This window comes from Cricetulus griseus, chromosome 8, assembly GCF_003668045.3.
Source record: "Cricetulus griseus strain 17A/GY chromosome 8, alternate assembly CriGri-PICRH-1.0, whole genome shotgun sequence".
Classification (NCBI taxonomy): domain Eukaryota; kingdom Metazoa; phylum Chordata; class Mammalia; order Rodentia; family Cricetidae; genus Cricetulus; species Cricetulus griseus.
The window spans coordinates 2,680,780-2,700,550 of NC_048601.1; the positions used below are offsets into that span (position 1 = coordinate 2,680,780).

General features: G+C 44.9%; 1 protein-coding gene across 10 annotated transcripts in view; it reads right to left on the reverse strand.

Annotated features, from left to right (window-relative positions):
- Ppfibp1 (PPFIA binding protein 1) overlaps nucleotides 1-19,771 on the reverse strand; it is a 146,771-nt gene that overhangs the window by 1,800 nt on the left and 125,200 nt on the right. For 5 of the 10 annotated variants that reach the window (XM_027430084.2, XM_027430079.2, XM_027430081.2 and 2 more), the window contains 14 exons: nucleotides 18,372-18,435; nucleotides 17,963-17,992; nucleotides 12,808-12,979; nucleotides 12,310-12,342; nucleotides 9,987-10,134; nucleotides 9,580-9,708; nucleotides 7,955-8,105; nucleotides 7,148-7,259; nucleotides 6,952-7,040; nucleotides 3,880-4,002; nucleotides 3,249-3,374; nucleotides 2,035-2,223; nucleotides 450-629; nucleotides 56-121 (listed from right to left, as the gene is read on the reverse strand). In XM_027430084.2, coding sequence (XP_027285885.1) covers nucleotides 56-121; nucleotides 450-629; nucleotides 2,035-2,223; nucleotides 3,249-3,374; nucleotides 3,880-4,002; nucleotides 6,952-7,040; nucleotides 7,148-7,259; nucleotides 7,955-8,105; nucleotides 9,580-9,708; nucleotides 9,987-10,134; nucleotides 12,310-12,342; nucleotides 12,808-12,979; nucleotides 17,963-17,992; nucleotides 18,372-18,435 — 1,612 coding nt within the window. The remainder of the gene's footprint in view (nucleotides 1-55; nucleotides 122-449; nucleotides 630-2,034; nucleotides 2,224-3,248; nucleotides 3,375-3,879; nucleotides 4,003-6,951; nucleotides 7,041-7,147; nucleotides 7,260-7,954; nucleotides 8,106-9,579; nucleotides 9,709-9,986; nucleotides 10,135-12,309; nucleotides 12,343-12,807; nucleotides 12,980-17,962; nucleotides 17,993-18,371; nucleotides 18,436-19,771) is intronic. The other 5 variants (XM_027430087.2, XM_027430083.2, XM_027430085.2 and 2 more) reach the window with 3 other exon arrangements.

A 19,771-nucleotide genomic window follows, 5' to 3' on the forward strand; every position in this document is an offset into this window, starting at 1 on the left:
TTTGTGGCTTTGCACACTTTTAGAATAACTTTTCCAACTCCCTGAACACACTTACTGTGAGATTGTTGATGCCTTCGGAAAACGCGCCTATCTGTCTCACTGTCCCTTCAGAATCTTCCATCTGCCAAGAACAGGCCATAATGTGACAAACCCATTTGCGAGATTTCAAAGGGGCAGACGAATGAAAGCAAAGTCGAAAGAGCACAGTCACAGAGTGCAGCAGAACAGCAGGGACCCTGTGCCTCGGTCTCCCCACTGAAACACCGTCAAGGTCCTAGATCAGTACCAACAATAAAGCATGCCAGGTGCTTAGGGCAGTACTGGGAAGTGGGCGGCTGTCCACAGGCATTCAGAATACTCTGCTATTCTCGTTTTCAGGCATTTGCAGACAGTGTGCAAAGCTTCCATGGTGTGTCCGAGTGCCTGTGAGCACACAGTACGGGGCTTACCTGCTCTAACCGATCCAAGTCATCCTCTTCATACAGACGCATGTCCAAGCCAGGTCTAAACCCCTTCTGGGAGCTACTCCCCGACACCTGCCCCAGGTCCATTGGACAAACATATTCCTCTCCGTCTTCATGCTTCTTCTTCCGCAGATTCCCAAAGTTGCTAAAGGTCAGTTTCTTTGGCTTTAAAAGCAAACACAAAGACATCCAGAAATTTGCTAAAACTCCTCTGACAAAGTACTAATAACATGTCACTTCATCACTCAAAGAAAGCAACTTGGATGATCAAATTATCGAAAGAAAACCAGAAGTATCCTGGACATATTCGTAAATGGTCTTGTAACTCTCACTGTTACGCCACAGGCTGGACATGTCAAAGTCTATTGTTTGCTTTAGACAGGACGTAACACAATACATTGCCTCTCCGGGACAACTCAAATTTTGCAAGGCTATTCGACCTAAGCTCAGTGAAAGAGAGCCCTAGCTGGTCTAGTGGCATAGGCCTGCTGGCTGCCGCATCTACTTGATCTACTTGAAAGCCGGAGGGAGAAGAATCACAAGCTTAAGGCCTGCATGGGCAACTTAGCCAGAGCCTGACTCAAAACAAAACAAAACAAAACAAAATTTAAAGGAGGCGGGGCAGACTGGGGGTGTGTAGGTCAATGGTAGAACACTTGTCTAATATGATCAAGACCCTAGGCTCAATCCCACATTGGATGGAGAAGAGGGAAGGAAAGGGAGGGAGGGACGGTAGATAGTGAAGCTGTGACTATTTTGTTTGCCTTTTCTGCTTTGTGATGAGACGGTGAGTGGTAAAAGGATTCACACTCTTGGAGAGAAACTTCATCTTAGTCCCTACACAGCCCCCAGGGAGAAAGGAATTCAAAGGCAGACAGGGTGCAACAAGAGAGCGTGCCCTATGTTTCTGCAGAAACTCTTAAGTTGTCTTCACATGAAGGATGTGGAAACAACACATACAGACCAGTCGATGTAGGAATAACTCAAAAGAAAAAGTAAATCTCTTACAGCCCTCAAACCTTGGTACATAAAAACCACCCCAGGGTCTTCTTTATGTGTAGCTCAGCCTCTTGCATGCTGGGATTACAGGTGGGTGTAACAACCCCTGGTTCTGATTCTCTCCGTGAGGAGGGTTTTCTGACTTATAAACAAGGCAAGCTGAAGATGTGCAAGGGGAAATCTTGCTTGGCTCATGTACTTATCGGCAGCACTGGAGATCAAGCCCGGGCCTCATGCTGCCAGGCAGAGGCTCACCCTCACCACTCGGTTATTCCCACCCCAAGTCCTCCTCTTACACCTCTTTACCAACAGGAAAGCAAAACCACTGCAATGGTAAACCTGGCCCAGGTCATAGTCCTCAGCGTTGACAACAGAAGCCACATCAGCTTTGACTCTGATAACATGAATGACTTCAGCAGAGACTTTCCATCATGCAGTCCCTTAAGTGCTCTTGAAATTCATAAACATATGTTCATATAGACTTTTTAACTCATTAACGAAACCGAGTAAATCTCGGAAAATGGAATGATGGAGCCTTTGCAAACACTGAGCAACGATTAAATGAACCAACCTTCACTTTGGCAGTAGCTGTTAGCAGTACGTAGTCTGGTAACTCCATGGCATCTCGCTTCTGGTGCTGGGCCTCAGCACCAATCAGAAGGTTGAAATGGGTGGCCAAATGTCTGCGTAGCAAGGTTTTATTGGGTGGAATGTTCAATAACTGAGCCATAGTTTCCACATTAAAACGGGGCTCAAGAACCTGTATGAAAAATTGGGGTTTTAGGTGAAGGGTGCCACAGGTCACACACATAGTTGCAGCAGAAGTATTTTACAGTTTGCAGAAATCTTTCATCTGGGTAATGCCCAACAGCCCTATGGACAGCCAAGGGTATGAACTCTGATATTTTTTTTTTTAGATTTATTTATGTTTTTTATGTGTAAAAGCATTTCCTACATATATGTATATATACCACATGTGTATAGTGCCCACAGAGGCCAGAACTAGGTGTCAGATCCCCTGCAACAGGGGTTATAGATGGTCATTGGCCACCGAGTGGGTGCTGGGAACTGAACCCAGGTCCTCTGCAAGAGCAGCTAGTGCTCTGTGCTGCCTCCCCAGCCTGGACTCATCATTGTGCCTGAGTTAGAGGATGAACTGGCCATGTGACCCAGGCTTCAGGGGATACAGAGGCTGTACGTCTTTCTGTCTGGAATGCTGCTGGCTCTGAAAGCAACCACTCATAGAGCACTGATGCTCAGAAATACAGCCTGTATCTGTACAGGCATTCAAAACCACGATCAATACCAGTGAGAGATGGCTGCTGGATGCTAGTCAGCACTGAAAGATGATGAAAAGAAATGGGCTTAAACCTAATTTAGAGCAAGACGCTAAGTTGCTCTGCAAGAGAAATCCAGTGTGGGATCAAGTTAGGATTACTGGGGGAAAAATATAAACAAACAAACAAACAAACAAAAAACTGATGCAGGATGAGTGTCCTGTCCTACAATGCTTGGAACCAGTGTTTAGATTTTGGAATATCAGCATGGAGTGGTGACTTCTCTTGGGGGCAGAGAATCTCTGCCACACAGATTCACTTATACTCTGTATAATACACAGCTTCATGGTAACTTATTGCAATTCTTCTAGCACACAAGAGCTATTCCTGCCGTGCAGAACTTTCCACCTGTGATGTGGAAACACAAGGCACAGGTTTGGAAGCAATGTGGATTTCAAGATCAAGACCGCTCGCCCTGGGACAAGAGGAAACTGAGCGAGAGCGTTACCATGAGCCCTCCATGGACACCGCTGCCTCTGAGGTTGGGGGCATACTCTGCCAAGTCCACAGAGCGCAGCCACTCCATCACTCGGTGATTGGTCCACTGCTGAACCTCAGACGCGGTGACGCCGTTCTGCGGAAACAAACGCACATTGTCCTTCAGGTGTTGATGGCAGGACCTGCGCTACTAAACTTACACATGCAGTCTAACAGGTCTGGCCTACAAAGCAGACTGTCTGGTGTCCCATGTACTATTCAAAGACTGCTCTTTGAAACAACCTATACAACAGATTGAAGCATTTTTATGCAACAGGAAATATTTACGGTGACATTTTACTCTGCAGATTGAGTTGGCAGTAAAAAGTATAGACCTGTGCACAGGGAAAACAGAGAGACAACCTTTGGCTTCATTGACACAGGAAAACAGAGCCCATGAAGCCAGTGAGTTGGGATCTGAGGCTCTAAGAGACCCAGCTCTCTCTCTCTCTCTCTCTCTCTCTCTCTCTCTCTCTCTCTCTCTCTCTCTCTCTCTCTCTCTCTCTCTCTCTCTCTCTCTCTCTCTCTGCAGGTTCCAGGAGGAAAAGGCTGTGAGTTTTCACACACGGACTGCCAAGTTCACTTCTTGTCTGAAAAGCTACCTCATCAGATGGCCGCCTCCGAAGGCAGTTTGGCTCGAAGTTATTGATCCTCAGGACTTGGATGGCCCTTTTGATACTGAGGTGGTGCAGCACACTCACGACCTTCAGAGACAGTAGGTCGTCCTGTAGAGGAAAAATAAGGGGCTCACTGTGCTGGCCCACAACATGGGGCAGGAGGCTCCCTGGAGATCACACAGCTCTGCTGTGGTTTCAGGGCTCATTTAGTAACAGAGCCCTTTCCTGTAATCAACAAACCCTCTCTAGAACCTCAAATTCATATTGCTCCTCCAAATCTGCTACCTCTTTCTGGTTCTTACAGATGTCCTGATAGGACAGAATCACACCAGGACTCTGAAAAGCAGCCACTGGTCACTACAAAAGATAATCTGACGCTTATTAGGGGGCCAGGGAGAGACAGTCTCTTTGCAGCCAGGCTAGCCTCAACTCCTCCTGCCTCAAGAGCTGCTGAGAGTCAGTGCTGTGGTGCTAGGCCTTGAGGAATTCCTCTCTCCTCTTTAGGCCCCAGAACTTGAACTGGAAACACCTGCAGGTCAGTAGGCATACTGCCCTCCATTTCTCTCAGCAGACAGTTGAATCAGAATGCTCACATGGGATCAAGCTTCCTGGCCTGCAAAGTGCCCCAGCCTGGGTTACTTGCTTCACCTAGCAGCATAGTGACCGATGTTGGAAAAACTATGTCCCTTAGTGCAAGGGTTTGAGTAATAGTAAAAGAGAAAAAAAATGAAGACTTTTAAGGTTCAACACACCACCAATCAACTTCTTCAAGGAAACTCTTTGGGCAGTATGAGGCCATGAGAGCAATTTCAAACATGCCTAACACACCTCAACAAATTATTTCAGCAGTAAGTGATTTCAGGGCAGTGCCGAGATAAAGCTAAACACACCCAGAGAATAAGCAGATGGCTGTCTGTGTAGGCACACAGCATACCTCACCGATAACACATTTCTTGTGAAAAAAAAAAAAAGTCAAAGAAATTAACTTACTATAAAAATGTTTTTAAGAGTAAAAATAAAGTTAGTGTTTATCCTTGAGGCTACTGGGCAAAAAAAAAATTTCCTAAGTTTTTATACGGTTAATTTATTAAAATTAGTGTCTTAGGATAAATTAGAAAAAGCATTTAACGTATTTTAATCCAAAACTGAGATACTCATTCCAAACATTTCAGTGTAGGCTACTTGCATTTAACTAAAGTCTATCAGACTAAGAAACATCTAAACGTATAATGTTTCCAATATAAACAAAATGTTAATTACTCCTGAAAACATATTTGAAGGAGTTTTGCAAGGGTTGCTTTCATTTAAAACCCCTTTTTAAGTCTGGGCATTGTGGTGCACACCTTTAATCCCAGCACTCGGAAGGCAGAGGCAGACAGATCTCTGTGAGTTGGAGGCCAGCCAAAGGCACACATTGAAATCCCACCCCCACCTCAAAATTTTAAAATAAATTTAGACTTACACAAGGGTTTCTAGATGGTGTAGAGTTCTATGTACATTTTACAGATTCCCTAATATTTACATCTTCTGAAACTACGGCACACATCGGAACTAAGAAACTGACACAGGTAGTAAAGTGCAGGCTTTCCTCAGCTTTTGCTAATTTTAGGCTTATTTATTATCATTAGTGCATGTGTGTGGCGTGTATGGAGGGACTCGAGCACACGCATGGAGATCAGAGGACTGCTTTGTAGAGTCAGTCCTCGCCTTCTACCTTTACATGGGTCACAGGAATAGGACTCGGGTCACCGGGTTTGAACAGGGAGCACTTTTACCTGCTCAGCCATCTCATCGGCTCCCAAATCGGCTTTTGACTACCTGGTTTTTGCCCATTTACCACTCAGATCCTTTTTCTGTTCCTGAAGCCAATCCAGGGAACCACATTCCAACAGGGACTTTAGATCTGGGACTCACCCCCCCCCCCCGGGTCACTCAATGTCTCTCAGGCAAGAAGGCCTTGCATGTGCTTCTTGTGACTTCTAAGTATGAGGTTGTTCAAATTCCCCTGGGACATCTGACCCATCGAATCCCATGGGCAGGGACAGAGGCAGGTCAAATGTCACTATATCTGTCCCAGGTGGAAGAGTAAAGCTATTAAGAGAAGGACCAGGAACCAGCCTCGCTTCAAATTCTCTGACACCCTACCACTCAGTAACCATGGAAACCTGGTTACATTGCCCAACCTATCAACTCCTTGCTTCCTCATCTTAAGGACAGAGATGATAATGATGCTAACTTAAGAGAGTTACTGAGAATCGAGCATCCAGGAGCGCATGCTTAGAAAAAGGCAGTGACTGTAAAACATGCCAAGCTCATTAGGGTTCTTCATGCAAGGCCACATGATGATCCCCCCCAGCTTGTAAGTACTTTGGTTCAATGATAAAAGAATGCAAACCCTATGAGCCAAGCTCCAAATTCCTTTCTCAGTGAGAAATCTTTATGGAATTAGCAGGTTAATTTCCAGTTATTTAACAAAGGTAACACCTATGGGTCTGCCTAGTTATAAAGTGTTTTTTAAATGAAAGTATCTCACTGAATCATTAATCATAGTATGGAATTTAGAACACGGAAGGCTCTGGAATCTACTTCCCCACTGCTGTAAGTGGGGAATGGTCTTTCTGTTCACTGGCAGGAAGACTAAAAACATCCAACAGGCCAGGAAGCAGTGCGAGTCTAGCTTCCCCTCTCGCCTTCACCCCAGTCACTCTGCCCTCATGGGATTGATCTGAAGTGTGAAGCATTTCGGGGAATAATTTTGAGAAGGAAGGCAAGGGAGGAGGCCAGTCCTTGCTGTGGATGCCAGAGCAAAGGTAATGCAGAAATGACCAGGGCTTCAGTCCTCTCTATGAGATACAATTCACATACCACAGAATGCAAACACTCATAATGTACACTCCAGAGTTTACCTCATTGACTACATCAATCTTGTCGATAGCTTAGGCTAAACTTAGTTTTGCTTGGCTTAAATTGGGTTCCAAGTTATCCCAAAGCTGTGCCAACTGCCGAATCCTACCACATCAGCTTCTCAGGAAACACCCAAAGCAGAGAGCCACTTACCACAGTCATGTAGTGCAGCATTCGACCGTCCACCCGGCCTTCATCAAACTGCGTCTTGTACTGGGGGAGGCCAATATCATCCAGCCACCCTAAAGGAGAAGAGCCAGTGTCGTCACCACACTACAAAATGCCTGTTTCTGTGATCAGGGAGAAAATGTGACAACCCTGGTCCTTTTCACCCATAAGAGACTCTTACTGGTGACCCAGTTGAAATCCAGCTTCCCATAGTTGGTCTCCTCTTCAGATCCCAGGGCCTGCAGGGCCAGCTGGAGCTTCTTGCGATGAAGTGAATGCTTGATGCCCAGCTCCTGAAACGGTAGACAGAACCTCAGAATTCTACCCATCCGGGCCAGACCTCCAGGCAAACAGTGCCGTACCCTCCATGATGAAGAAGCTGCCCTTCAAGACCAGCTCTGTCTTAAGTGAAAATGCTACCTCAGGCTAACCAACCCATTCCACGTTACACTGCAGTATGACCCCCAGGCCATACACCATTGTTGAAGAAAAGGCCCAGGTCTACCCGATGGGCTGAGTAGAATGTTAGACATTGCCTAGGGAGTCAATGTATTTGTAAGAAGGAAATGTTGAAGGTGTAGTGGGGATTTTACTCCTGTTTGGAGCACAAACATTCAAATCATGACAACACAAAATATAGTGTTATTTTGTGAAATAAAAGTGAATTGCATGTATCACATTGAAAAGATAAACCAATGTAAGTTTACAAAATGACTGAGATATATGGGCTCTACTCCTTATAGGAGGTCTATTCATTATGTAAGAGCTATGTAATTACGTACCTTTTCAAGAGTAGCAATACAGGTTCCATTCACACTGCTTTGTGTTAGAATAATTCAGGCTTCTACTCTGGCATGAGGCAGGGGTAGGTGTTGCTGGGGATTGAACCTTGGGCCTCACTCATACCAGACAAATGCTGTACCACTGAGTCACATCCCCAACACATTCCCTTCTTCTTGGTATATGGAAACCAAACAGAAGCAGCTACCTTCTCTAGGTCTTGTTGAGAGGCCTGCAGGAGGGTCTGGCCAGATATAATCCAGTGCTTGCCAGAACTCAGATAGGATCCCAAGCCTTGTTCTGCTAGCCAACTGCACACTTGCTCCTTGGTCCATTTGGCAAACGGCGTATCCAGGTCACTGTGGAAAAATAAGCAACAACCCTAAGCCAGTTCTGAAGTTTAACAGTACATACTGAACAACTGTGCATATGGAAATTCCCTGGTGACACACATTTAACCAAGTAAACCTCATTTCAGTACAAGGTTGGTAAGTTCTAAAATCCCTGTTTTCAACTCAAACTGCAAAATGATCAGTGAGAGCTACAGGAACTCACTCTTCAGAAAACACAAAGATGAGCCATGCTACCCAAAGCACACTCCCAAATGAGAACATTCTACCTGGCTGAAAGAAATCCAAGTCTAATATGCATTCACTTTTGCAGAATTAAGGTTTTTCTTTGGCCAAGATCACCAAGAAGATAATATGCTCCTGCTAAGTTACAGGAAGGGACTCTCCAAGCAATGTTTGCAATTTTACTTACACAGTTTTGTGGCTTGAAAGCAAAAATGTGAGGGTTACATAGCTAAATTGAAAAAAAAATATTTAGTGTGTGTGGGTGTGTGGGTGGGTGTGGGTGGGTGTGTATGTGTGTGCACAGACACACACACACCCCAGTATGCACTGACAAAATGTTTTTTTTTAGCACAAGGGAGTTCTTTATTGTGCTTGAGGAGGACATATGGCAAGTGAGAACATCTGTTATCTGAAGGCCAAAGGAAACTTCTTGATGAAACCTGTGTCCAGTGCTCCACCTGTGTGGGAGTGTCTGTTTCCAGTTGATTACTCTTTTAAAGGCTCAGCATCAACACCTCAGTGTTTGCCAACCCCACCCTTTTATGCTCAGGTTGGTGTGGTTGGCTCCAAACTGGTTCCAGGCTTAAACAGAGCACAGGGAGAGCTCTTGGGAGTCCTAATGAGTGAAACACTATACAGCTTTTTCCAGCTAACACAATGAGGCATTTACTCACTGGTGAACAACGCATGGTTTTGATAAGCTCAGCAATTCCAATAGAATGTGTCTTTAAGTGCTTTCCAAGACTGGATCAATGGCTAACGTCTATTGATCAGTTGTTATCTGACAGATACTTGACCCATATCAACTCAATCCTCACCTCTTGGGGTCAGTGCTAAGTCTTACTATGAAGCAGAGCATGGAAGCCACAGCTCAGGGTCCCCTGGCTGGTGGCCAATGAGGCCAGAGAGCAAGTTCAAGGGTTAGACTCTAGAACACAACTTTTACCTCCCCTAGTCCCTCCTCTCAGTTCAGGAGTTGGAACCCAGGACCCCATGTATGCTGACAAGCTCTCTGCTACTAAGCCACAAGCGCAGCCATTAGACCCATCTCCTAACCCTAGGCTGCTCCATTTTTACAAGACTGTGCTTCCAGAGACTCCCCACACTAAAAATTAAGCTCAGGGACCACTGCAGCACACATGTTCCTGACAACTCAACATAACTCACACAGAACTCACTAGCACAGCTGTCACCAACTACTGACAAACAGTACCACCCCTCCCAGACACAGCAGCAGTGACACCACAGCTGTTCTTACCTGTTGGACTGCCCTAAATCTCGAGACCAGCCCAGCCTGGGGCCTGCAGTTGCCCTTGTCCCTCCTCTTTTGAATTCAGGCTCGGACATGTCATCTGGGTTGAAGGTAGTTGACTGGCTTCTCCTGAGTCTTGAGACACAACGCACATGGCTACATTAGACCAGAGGAGGCCTCTGCTTTGAAGGTCAATCACAATGGTTTTTTTTGTTGTTTGTTTTGTATGTCATTAGCCCAGGTATTTGAATTTAAATTTGAATTTAACCAAGGCCCAATGAATCAATGAATCCCAATCAGTCGTCCTTCCAAGAAGCCTTGGGATTTGATGCCCATTGCAGCCAACCTTCCCATCATCTCCTGCACTCAGCCACAGAGGAGTCAGGCGCCCCACCTGCCTTCCCTCCACGTACCTCCCAAAGAGTCTCATGATGCCTCTGGACTTCTTTTTGGAGTCTGGAGATGGTGGAGACATCTGGAAAGGACTGGTCCCCTGTGAACCTTTTGGCCGAGATGTACCAGCCAAATCCAGGTGCTCAGCTGTCTCCTTTTCTGTCTCAGCTGCCCCAAAGATAGAATAAAGACCATGTGAACACAACTAAGTACTAAGCTTCCTGGTTTTAGCCCCTTAAGGATTCTTCTCCAGGTCTGTAAACCAGTGATTACAGAGAGCACCCTTTCATATAAAAAATGTATGTAAGTGTATGTTCTCTACAGCTTACTCTCCGGCATAAAGTGAATTAGCTTAAAATCACCCCTTTGAGAGTAAAAGTGTGTGGCAGTGCACACATTGTAAATCCCCTACCCTGGAGGCTGACACAGGAGGACTGATTGCGAGACAAACGTGGGCTACAATGTGCGACTCTCTCCTTAAAGTAAAAAGTGCCTCAGAATTGTCACATTTTTGAATGATAAGATTCATGATGAGATGATGCCCAATCTAGTACTTGGGACAGCGAGCCTCCTGTATCCTCTAACGTCACCACTCCCTCTCTGGTAATGACTCTCTCTCTTGGATGTGTGGCCTGGGTGTTTCTCCTTTGATGTAGCCCCCACTTCTATACTTGCTACACTTTACACCAAGACTCTGCTTAGCTCCCTCTTCAGGCTCTCGGCAAATTCACCTGTTCTAAGCTCAGTGCTGAAGGATGGCTTTATTTTCATAGGAGGAGGTACCAAAACCTCTGAGCCTAACCTCATCCAGCACCACACCTGAAGACTATGCAGAGTCCCAGCTTAAAGTGCCACGGACACATGGGACTTATCAAACCCATCAGTTTCCCTGCAAGTCTTCTGTTTATGTCATTTTCTTCTTAACACCCTTCTCCTTTGCCATTTAGATCTCATCAGTTACACAGGACTTGTGATTCTTTCTCAGGAAATGAATCACCAGTATGGTGGTGCACTCCCATTGAATCCCAGCACTCAGGAGGCCAAGGCAAGAAAATGTCAAGCTCAAGTTCAGACCAGACTATAGTTGGGACCCTGCCTCAAGAGGGGGAAAATCCTAGCCTATTATTATATATGGGATGGGAGAGAGCAATGACTAGGTAGGTATGTGTGAGTTTTTCTTTAGATATAAAATCGGTCTTTCTTAATCTGGCTTTGAAAGAATAGCATCCACAGTGGCCACTGCAGGCCTCTGTACATACACAATGCATGGTCCTTCAACTGTCCATTCCTGGAAGAACAGCCACAGGCAAAGATGGGGCTGTGGTTTTCCAAAGGGCGAAATTTTACATTTTATAAAGGAAAATAACACTTGTTCAAAAAAAAAAAAAGATCAGGAAAGGAGTCTCAGGAATTGCAGAAGTTGAGTTTTCTATGAAGCAGAGCTGTGATGACAGGTTACAATAAGCAGCACTGGCCTACAAGCATTGACTACTGCCCTAGAAGGACATGGGAGTAGCTGAGAGTAGTTGTCCAACTGGAAGAAGAGTTTAGTCTGTGCAGCCAGCGCTCATTGTAAACACTTCGGGCTCCAAAGACAATGATGCCCCTTTGTGTGTCAACAATCTGGTATCTATACAAGGTGACAGCCTTGGGGAAACCCAGGGGGATCTATGCACTCTCATACCACAGCCACGGGGTATGGGTACCCTGAAAATGTTCCTAGCCCAGCTCATTCAGAACACAACGTACTTCTTTATTTTATTTTATTTGAAGGCTTTCTTCATACTATTCCCCACAGGGAGACAGAATGGACTTCTCTTAAAAGCACTCTGATGTCGACTCCCCAGACACCATGTGAAGTCACCGCTGTCATCACTAAATATTCCTAACGCCCAAGTAATATAATGTCCAGAATGTCCCTCCAAGAGCAGTAAGTCAGCTCCTGCCTGGCAACGGACATTCTGGGGGGAGGGGCAGGGGTTGGGAAAATGAGCACATGGAGGAGGAAAGAGGGTTGGTGGGTGGTGGTTCAGTCATGTGTGAGTAGAGCTGGGTGTATGATGCCAGCTCAATCCAGCCCTGCACCACGCAGACTGCTGGGCATTTCTAGGGCCTCTCCGGGCTGCTTACAATGTGTCGACAGCACTGGTTAAAACAGCGTGTAGACTCAGAAGCAAAGGCTTTGTGGAGTCTGTTTTCACCAAAGATGGAGGAATACTTTGGAACAGACTACGTTTTCTGATTGCAGCCAGCTTGCTTGATAGAGATCACAGAGGTCAAGGGTGGGGATAAGAGGACTCAGAGTGCAGCACTGGTGAAGGCTGGCATGCAGGGGTACAATACCTAAGGTAGGTGCACTGGCACTTCGTTTACGATCTTCAGGAATCCCAACAACGCACACAACACATGCAGCCCAATGGAGAGAACACAGGGATGACAAAATGAAAACAGATCAGACTCCTCCCTCCAAGGCAAATGCCCATAGGAGGGACGCACGCATGCACGCACCAAGACTACACAGACTGCACAGGGTCGTCCGTGGGGACTCATTCATCCCACCACCACAGAGGGAGACTGTCTAACAAAGTCACAGACCACCACAGGGTCAGGACGATCTCATTTTGCCGTCTATCTCACTGCACAGAGAGTGGGTAAGAGTTGACTTATCATCACACTTGGAAATCAAATCCACTGAAGCATTTTTGCTAACATCCCCCCTGAAGGCAATCACCTTCATGTCTGAGAAAGAGAGATGTATCCACAGATGAACAAAGGATGGGTGGAACCAAGCCTTTCCCTCTGTCTGAAAGGTCAGGACCTAGGTACCCTTGCCATACCTACCAAGGTTTGGTGCACTTGCTGTCCTCTTGTTACTTTTGATTTTAAAAAAGCCTCGGCCAAAGGAGGACCTGGCTTTTCGAGTGCCAAAGGGGTTGTCATCCATGGAGACATCATGTCCTGGAACCTTGGGAGGCAGGGTCCCAAATGTGCAGCTGTCGGTTGGAGCTTTATCCTGAGGGGTGATGAAGAGGTAATGGGGTGTTAGGGTGCATTATCCCTAGGACAGGAGGTTGGACTCAAATCAATGCCACATCACTGGACAGACAACTGAAGTAACACACTGAGCCCAACGCCAAGTGACATATTAAAGAAGCCTGGGCAATAAACAGCAACACAATGAACACCTCTAACTCCAGCCACAATCAAGACATTTGCTACTTTAAGTATTTAAGCCAGCTTTAAAAACAATTAAGTTCTATCTGTCTCATTCCTTCAAGACATGGAGTGAAGATATTCCATACCCAGGACTTTCTCTGTGTAGCTTTGGAGCCTATCCTGGAACTAGCTCTTGTAGACCAGGTTAGTCTTGAACTCACAGAGATCCGCCTGCTTCTGCCTCCCGAGTGCTGGGATTAAAGGTGTGCACCAAATCCGTCTGGCAAATTCTTACTTTTCTAGCAATTATGGTGCACAGCTATAAATGAGTTTGCATCCTTAAATCACCACACAGCGACAGAAGCCTGAGGCAAGTCTACGAAGCAGGCAGTGCCTTAACACACAACGAGGAGAGCCTACTCAGTCATTTTACACTCAAAGAATGAGAAGAGGAAGGTACATTCAGGCACTGGTGTTTTTTTTTTTTTTTTTTTTCGGACTCTGAGTCAGTCACTGAGCTCATAAAGGGTGTCTCCCTGCTCTAGTATCACCGAGAGACACTTCTGCTTGCCTTTCTTTTCTAACACCTCCTGTTCTCTGCTTTTCTTTGCACAGTTGGTGAGAGGGTCAAAGAGATGACCGACTGCATTAACCGAAAGTCTATATGCACAACACAGTCATTAGCTACGTCAACACTGATAAGTCCTTTGATCATTTATTGAACCAAGGGTTGAAAAGGACCTGAGTGACAGCTGTCTCCACTGACTGCTGGTTCCGTATCTGAAGGACTCAGGCGCTCAGAGCTGACAGTCAGGTGGAACTGGCCTTGCACCCTACTGCAGGCCTTAATGTGGTTGATGATCGGAACCCAGGGGAAGACCTGGGACACAGGCTGACGACCTGCTTAGAATGCCATGCTTGCTCCTATGGACAAGGGCTGTGTGTGAGACAAACAACTGGTCACACAGATGATCAAAGCACCCAACTAACATCCACAGGTCAGTTTTCTAATAACATATAGAGGTGAACTGTGGGAAAACTAAGCCTCAATGGGCCTGACAGCTGGCCTAGAGCATTCGCAGTTGGTATTTCCTGACCCCCAGCCTGGGTCTGCCAGTTGGCCTTGACAACAGCAGCCGAGTCTGATGAGAGATGACGTGGACTTTGGACAGTGACCAAGTCACATCAGCAGATGCCAGCTCCTCCCCTGGGGCAGGTTGAGGGGTATATAAAACTCTCCCCTCCCTGGGATAAACTGAGCTTGTTGTTCCCAATGCCTGTATTGGTGCCACACCTACTTTCCTCCAATGTCACGGGATGCCCGTCAGGATCCTGCAACAGTGACCTTCTAAAAAAATATTTATTTCTTATGTGTATGTGTGCCTATGTACATGTGTGGGAGTGCATGTGCTACAACATGCATGTGTGGAGGTCAGCAACAACTTGTGGGAATTGTTCTTGCCTTCCTGCATGAATACCCTGGGGATTTAACCTAGGCCATGGGGCTTGATGGCAAAATGCCTTCACTCCTGGAGCCATCTCAACTGCCCAAAATTAACCTCCTCATTCTTCTTTTTCCCCCCAAAACATTCATTTTATGTCTACCCAATACTTATGCCCTGGTCAAAGTCTGAGACCACAGAATAGCAGTCTGCACTTGTTCTACACATAAGCTCTGTATGTCCCAGTGTATGTATGTCAGGTACATGAGTTCACATGTGTATATGGAGGCTGAAGGTTGGGTGTCTTTTATTTCTCTTCACTGCATTTTTTGAGATGGAGTCTCACTGAACCTGGAGCTCAGTGACTGATGAGACAAGGTGACAACTCCCAGGGAAACTCCTGTCCCCACAGTCTCTCAGCACTGGGATGACAGGCATGTGTTTCCATGCCCAGTTTTTATGTAGTTGCTGGGGATCTAAACTCAGGTCCTCAGGCTTACAGAGTGCACAATTTACCACTGAGCCATCTCTCCAGCCCCCAAGAATAATTTAAGTCTTACGTATCACTTGAAGCTCCTTCATTATCCCATTTTCAAGCAATACTCCCAGCCCCTATCTTTTAGAAATTCTGTCGAAGTCTGTGGTTCTTATTCCATCTATTTTCTTTACAGTTTTACCACCTCTGGATGCCACTAAATGACACATTTATAGCTTGATACATGCTGATATTTCATGGACACGTTTCTGTTCTCTGAATTGTTTTTGAAATCCATCTAGGAAATGTGTATTTCTGACTTGTGAATCATACAGTCTCCATCACAGTTACTCCACACAGCCACCGTTGTGTGAAAATTTCACTGTTGTGTGAAATCACTTTAGGCAGTATGTAAATAAATAGGCATAATGAGTTGCAATATAACTTGGGTAAACTTGCAGCTGGTCTTGAGACCATGGTCTGCCAGCCTCTGGGCTCTGAGTGCCGTGAGGAGTCTTTTGAAGTAATAATCTGTATCATTTCCAGTTCCCTGATTACTTCAGCAATGGTTTGGGAAACAAAGGGCATTTGGAAAATCCAGAGAACCAAATATATATACAATATATACATATATTACATATAAAAGCATATAAATGAAAAATATTTGAAAAAGGAAACAAACCAGGAGCTAACTAATTTTTATGTAACTCAGCTGCTTATGGATCTCAATCTTTGCATGTTACAACTGAGTCAGCACTGGATGAGACAAACTAACCACCATGCTGAGACTGGTCTATAGTTTCAAGTGTAGCCCTCAGCTGAGCCCTCAGGATGGTCCTTCCCATAGTTTCCAGCTTCCACAAAGATCCTCACAGGCTTCTGCTGCTGTGAAATATTATTTTAACTGAGCAAAGATGCGTTGCATTTTTTCTGCTGCATTTGTTTAATTATGAAAAGATGTGTTGCATTTGTTTCACTTTGCCCGCCTAAGGCACCTGATTGGCCTAATAAAAAGCTGAAAGGCCAAAACCAGGCACGAGAAAGTATAGGCTGGGCTGGCTGACAAAGAGAATAAATGGGAAGAGAAAGCTAGGCTCAGAAAAAAAAAAAAAAAAAAAAAAGAATGAGAGAAGAAGAAGAATAGAACGAGGGAGATGTCCAGGGCAGAAGACAGACAGACATGGAGAAGCAGTGAACATAGGTACCCAGAAGTACGAAAGGTGAACAGCCCAAGGTAAAAGGTAGATAAAGAGAAACGGGTTAGTTTAAGTTAAAAGAGCTATCCAGAAAGGATCTGAGCTAAGACTGAGCATTCAAAGCTAATAATAAGTCTCGGTATTGTGACTTGAGCTGGTTGGTGGCCCCAAAAAGAAAGCCTGGTACACTCTGCTCTGCTGTCCTAGTGTGTCCAGGCTCTGAGCAGCAGTTGTGAAGTGAACAGCAGAGCTCTCTAGTGGGCAGCTAAAATTCTGTTAAATAGATGGAACCTTCTGGAAAAGTTTTCTGTATTTTACATGATTGTCCCACCCTCCTAACGCTGGAAGTGGACTCTTTCAACCACCAAGTTGGAAGCCCATGCGTGCGTGCGTGCGTGCCTGCGTGCGTGCGTGCGTGCCTGCGTGCGTATAGATCAGAAAAGGGTGTTGGGACCATTGGAGTTTGCGAGCTGGGTGATGGGTTCAGAATTCATAATTAACTTTTTTTTTCAGACAGGGTCTCACTCTATAGACTCACAGAGATCCACCTGCTTCTGCTTAGAAAAAATTAACGTAAAAATATTTATGATGAGGGAAGTCCTTCTGTGTATATGTTTGTCTTACTGGTTGATAAATAAAGCACTGTTGACCAATAGGGAAGCAAGTTAGGCAGGACTAGGAGTCGAGGATGAGTCTGGGAAATGCAGTAAAGGGAATTCTTGTGATCCAGGCAGGAAGTGACATAGCAGAAAGACTCAGATTATAAGCAGGGACAAGCAAGAAATCACAATCTTCCTCCTCCTCTCTTCTCTGGGAGCCACCATGTGAGCCCGACAAGAGAGGATGCATGCCACTGGCGTCCTCGATCAGATAAGGCTTTATAAAATATATAGATTAATAATTATGGTTGATACTTAAGACAGAGATAGCAGATAAGAAATCCTAGTCATTGGCCAGCAGCACTGTAATTAATGTAAGACTGTGTGTTATTTGGGGTGCCCACGTGGCGGCAGGGCTCAGGCGACTTGGCCGAAAAATTTATCATTATATTTTATGTATGCATGCATTTTAGTATATGGCTCTTTTATCTGTATGGACACCTGCACACCACAAGAGAGCACTGAATCCCATGGGCCTGTAGTTACAGAGGGCTGCAAACCACTCTGTGGTCTCTACGAATTGAACTCAGGACCTCTGAGAAGCAGCCACTGCTCTTAACCACTGAGCCATCTCTCCACTGACTTTTTTGTTGCTGTTGTTGTTTTTGGAGACATAGTTTCTTTGTCTACACTGGAACTAACTCTGTAGACCAGACTGGCCTCAAATTCCTAAAGGGATTAAAGGCACACACTACCACCACCTGGCTAAAAATTAACATTTTAAAGTAAATAACTCAATGGCATTTAGCACTTCTCTGAATCATTACTACCCCATCTACTCCCCAAACACCGCCACCATCCCAAAGCCAAAGCCCCTCAGCTTCTCCTTTTCTACCCTCTTTCCCCAGCTATAGCCACCACTCTGCAGCCTTCTCTGAGGACATATTCATGCTGCACACTTCACTCAAGTACAGGCACACACACATGACCTTCCCAGGTGTCTTTCTGTACCTCAAACAATGCTTTGGAGACTGACAGCCTTGGTCTCCTGGAGTGGGGCCATTTACTCAATATACAAGTCACAAAATTTAAAAGATTTTTATACATCAACTCAGATATAAAAATTACCTCTGCAGGCTTCTGGATAGACTCCTTTTCCTGTTCAAAAACAATGACATTTAAGGAAGGCTACTATAAAATCTTTTAGACATTCAGTTGTCATATACACTTCTATAAATAGGAAGCCATTTACATCATTTTTAAACCACAAAATCTTAGTTGTATTTATTTCCTACAATGTTTTATTTGTCCCAACCTTTCATTTATGTACTTTTAGTCTTTGATATTCATTCTCAATATCTATTAACTGTACCGAGGTAGTAATTTCCCATCAGAGAAACCACAAGTTCTTCCTAAAATGAATTTTTCCGTGTGTAAGTAAAGATTCTTTCCTCAATATTTTCTTCTCAGGGTAGCAAGGGAAAAGGAAAAAGGGGGAAAAAACAAAACAAAACACAACCACCCCCAGAAAACTCACTAAGCCATCTGATGTCTCTCTCTTCAGGTTACCCAGGCTGCTGGATTTTTGCAGACTTGAAGTTCTGACAACAGAAACAATGATAATTAGAATTAACAGTAAGTTGACTCTGGTGCCTGTGTCTACACAGATCGTCTCAGAAGGAAACTAAAAACTGTCTGGGGGTTGAATCTTGGTAATAAAAGAAAACCTGGGACCAAGCAAGCACTTATGTACTTAAGTGAATTGCAGCATTTAGTTCTTTTAAAAGCAGGGTGGTTAACTATCCTGCCAATAACACAAAATGTCCCACACATGTCACAGTAGCTGGAAAAACACTTAAGACTGCCCTGGCAATATCAGTGTTTTCCATGGACTGGTGGCACTTATACACTTACACCAGGAATTTCTTAGAAGCTTGTGCATTGTTAGATCTAAATCTTCCACTTGAAGAATGAAAGGCGTAACTTATCTGAGCCTGGCAAAGCATAATAAGCCAGGTGTTGTGGGTCCTGGACACCTGTAAGTCCAGTACTCAAGAGGCTAGGGCAGAAGGATTGCTGGATGTGTGAGAACAGCCTGGGCTATCAAGACAAAGCCTGTCTCCAAACACGAGAAAGACAAAATTAAAGGGGGGCAGGAAAAGAAAAATTCATTACAGCAGTGGTTCTCAACCTTCTTAACTCTGCCACCATTTAATCCAGTTCCTCATGTTGTGATGACGCCCAACCATAAAATTATTTTCATTGCTACTTGGTAACTGTCATTTTGCTACGGTTACAAATCGTAGTGTCAATATAGGTGTCTTCCGATAATCTTAGGTGACCCTTGTGAAAGCGTCGTTCCACACAGCCACACAGGCTGAGAACCACTGCAGTAGAGGATCCCTTGCTATTATTGCCCACAGTAATTCATTTGCTAGCCTAGGAAGGCAGAAGGTGCCTGCAAGTCACAAAGACTTTTTCTTTTACATAAATAATGTTCAATTATACACAGCTGAAGATGATATTACTCAAAAACTAAATGCACAAATATGGAGCCAGTTTCAAAAAAAAGAAAAAGAAAAACAATGCCGAGAGACTGAGGGTGTGCGTGCTCAGTGCCAGGGTGTGCTTGGCACGTGAGAGGCTTGATCCCCACAGCACAAGGTAAAAAAGGAAGGAAGGCAAAGCAGGGAAAGAGACTAAAAAAGGAATGTGTTTACTCCAAAAAACTACAACAACTATGCAACCTAACTTTTAAAAGGCATTTCTGCTTTTATGTAAGTTGTCAGTAGTACTGACTGCCAAAAGAAAAGCGTGAAAGATAACAGAGAAATTGAAACATCTCATCCAAGTACTGCTCTGAAAATAGGCTTTCCAGGTTGTTCGGGGCTTTCCTAATCTGATCCAGACGTTAACTTGGGTAAACACCCACATCGG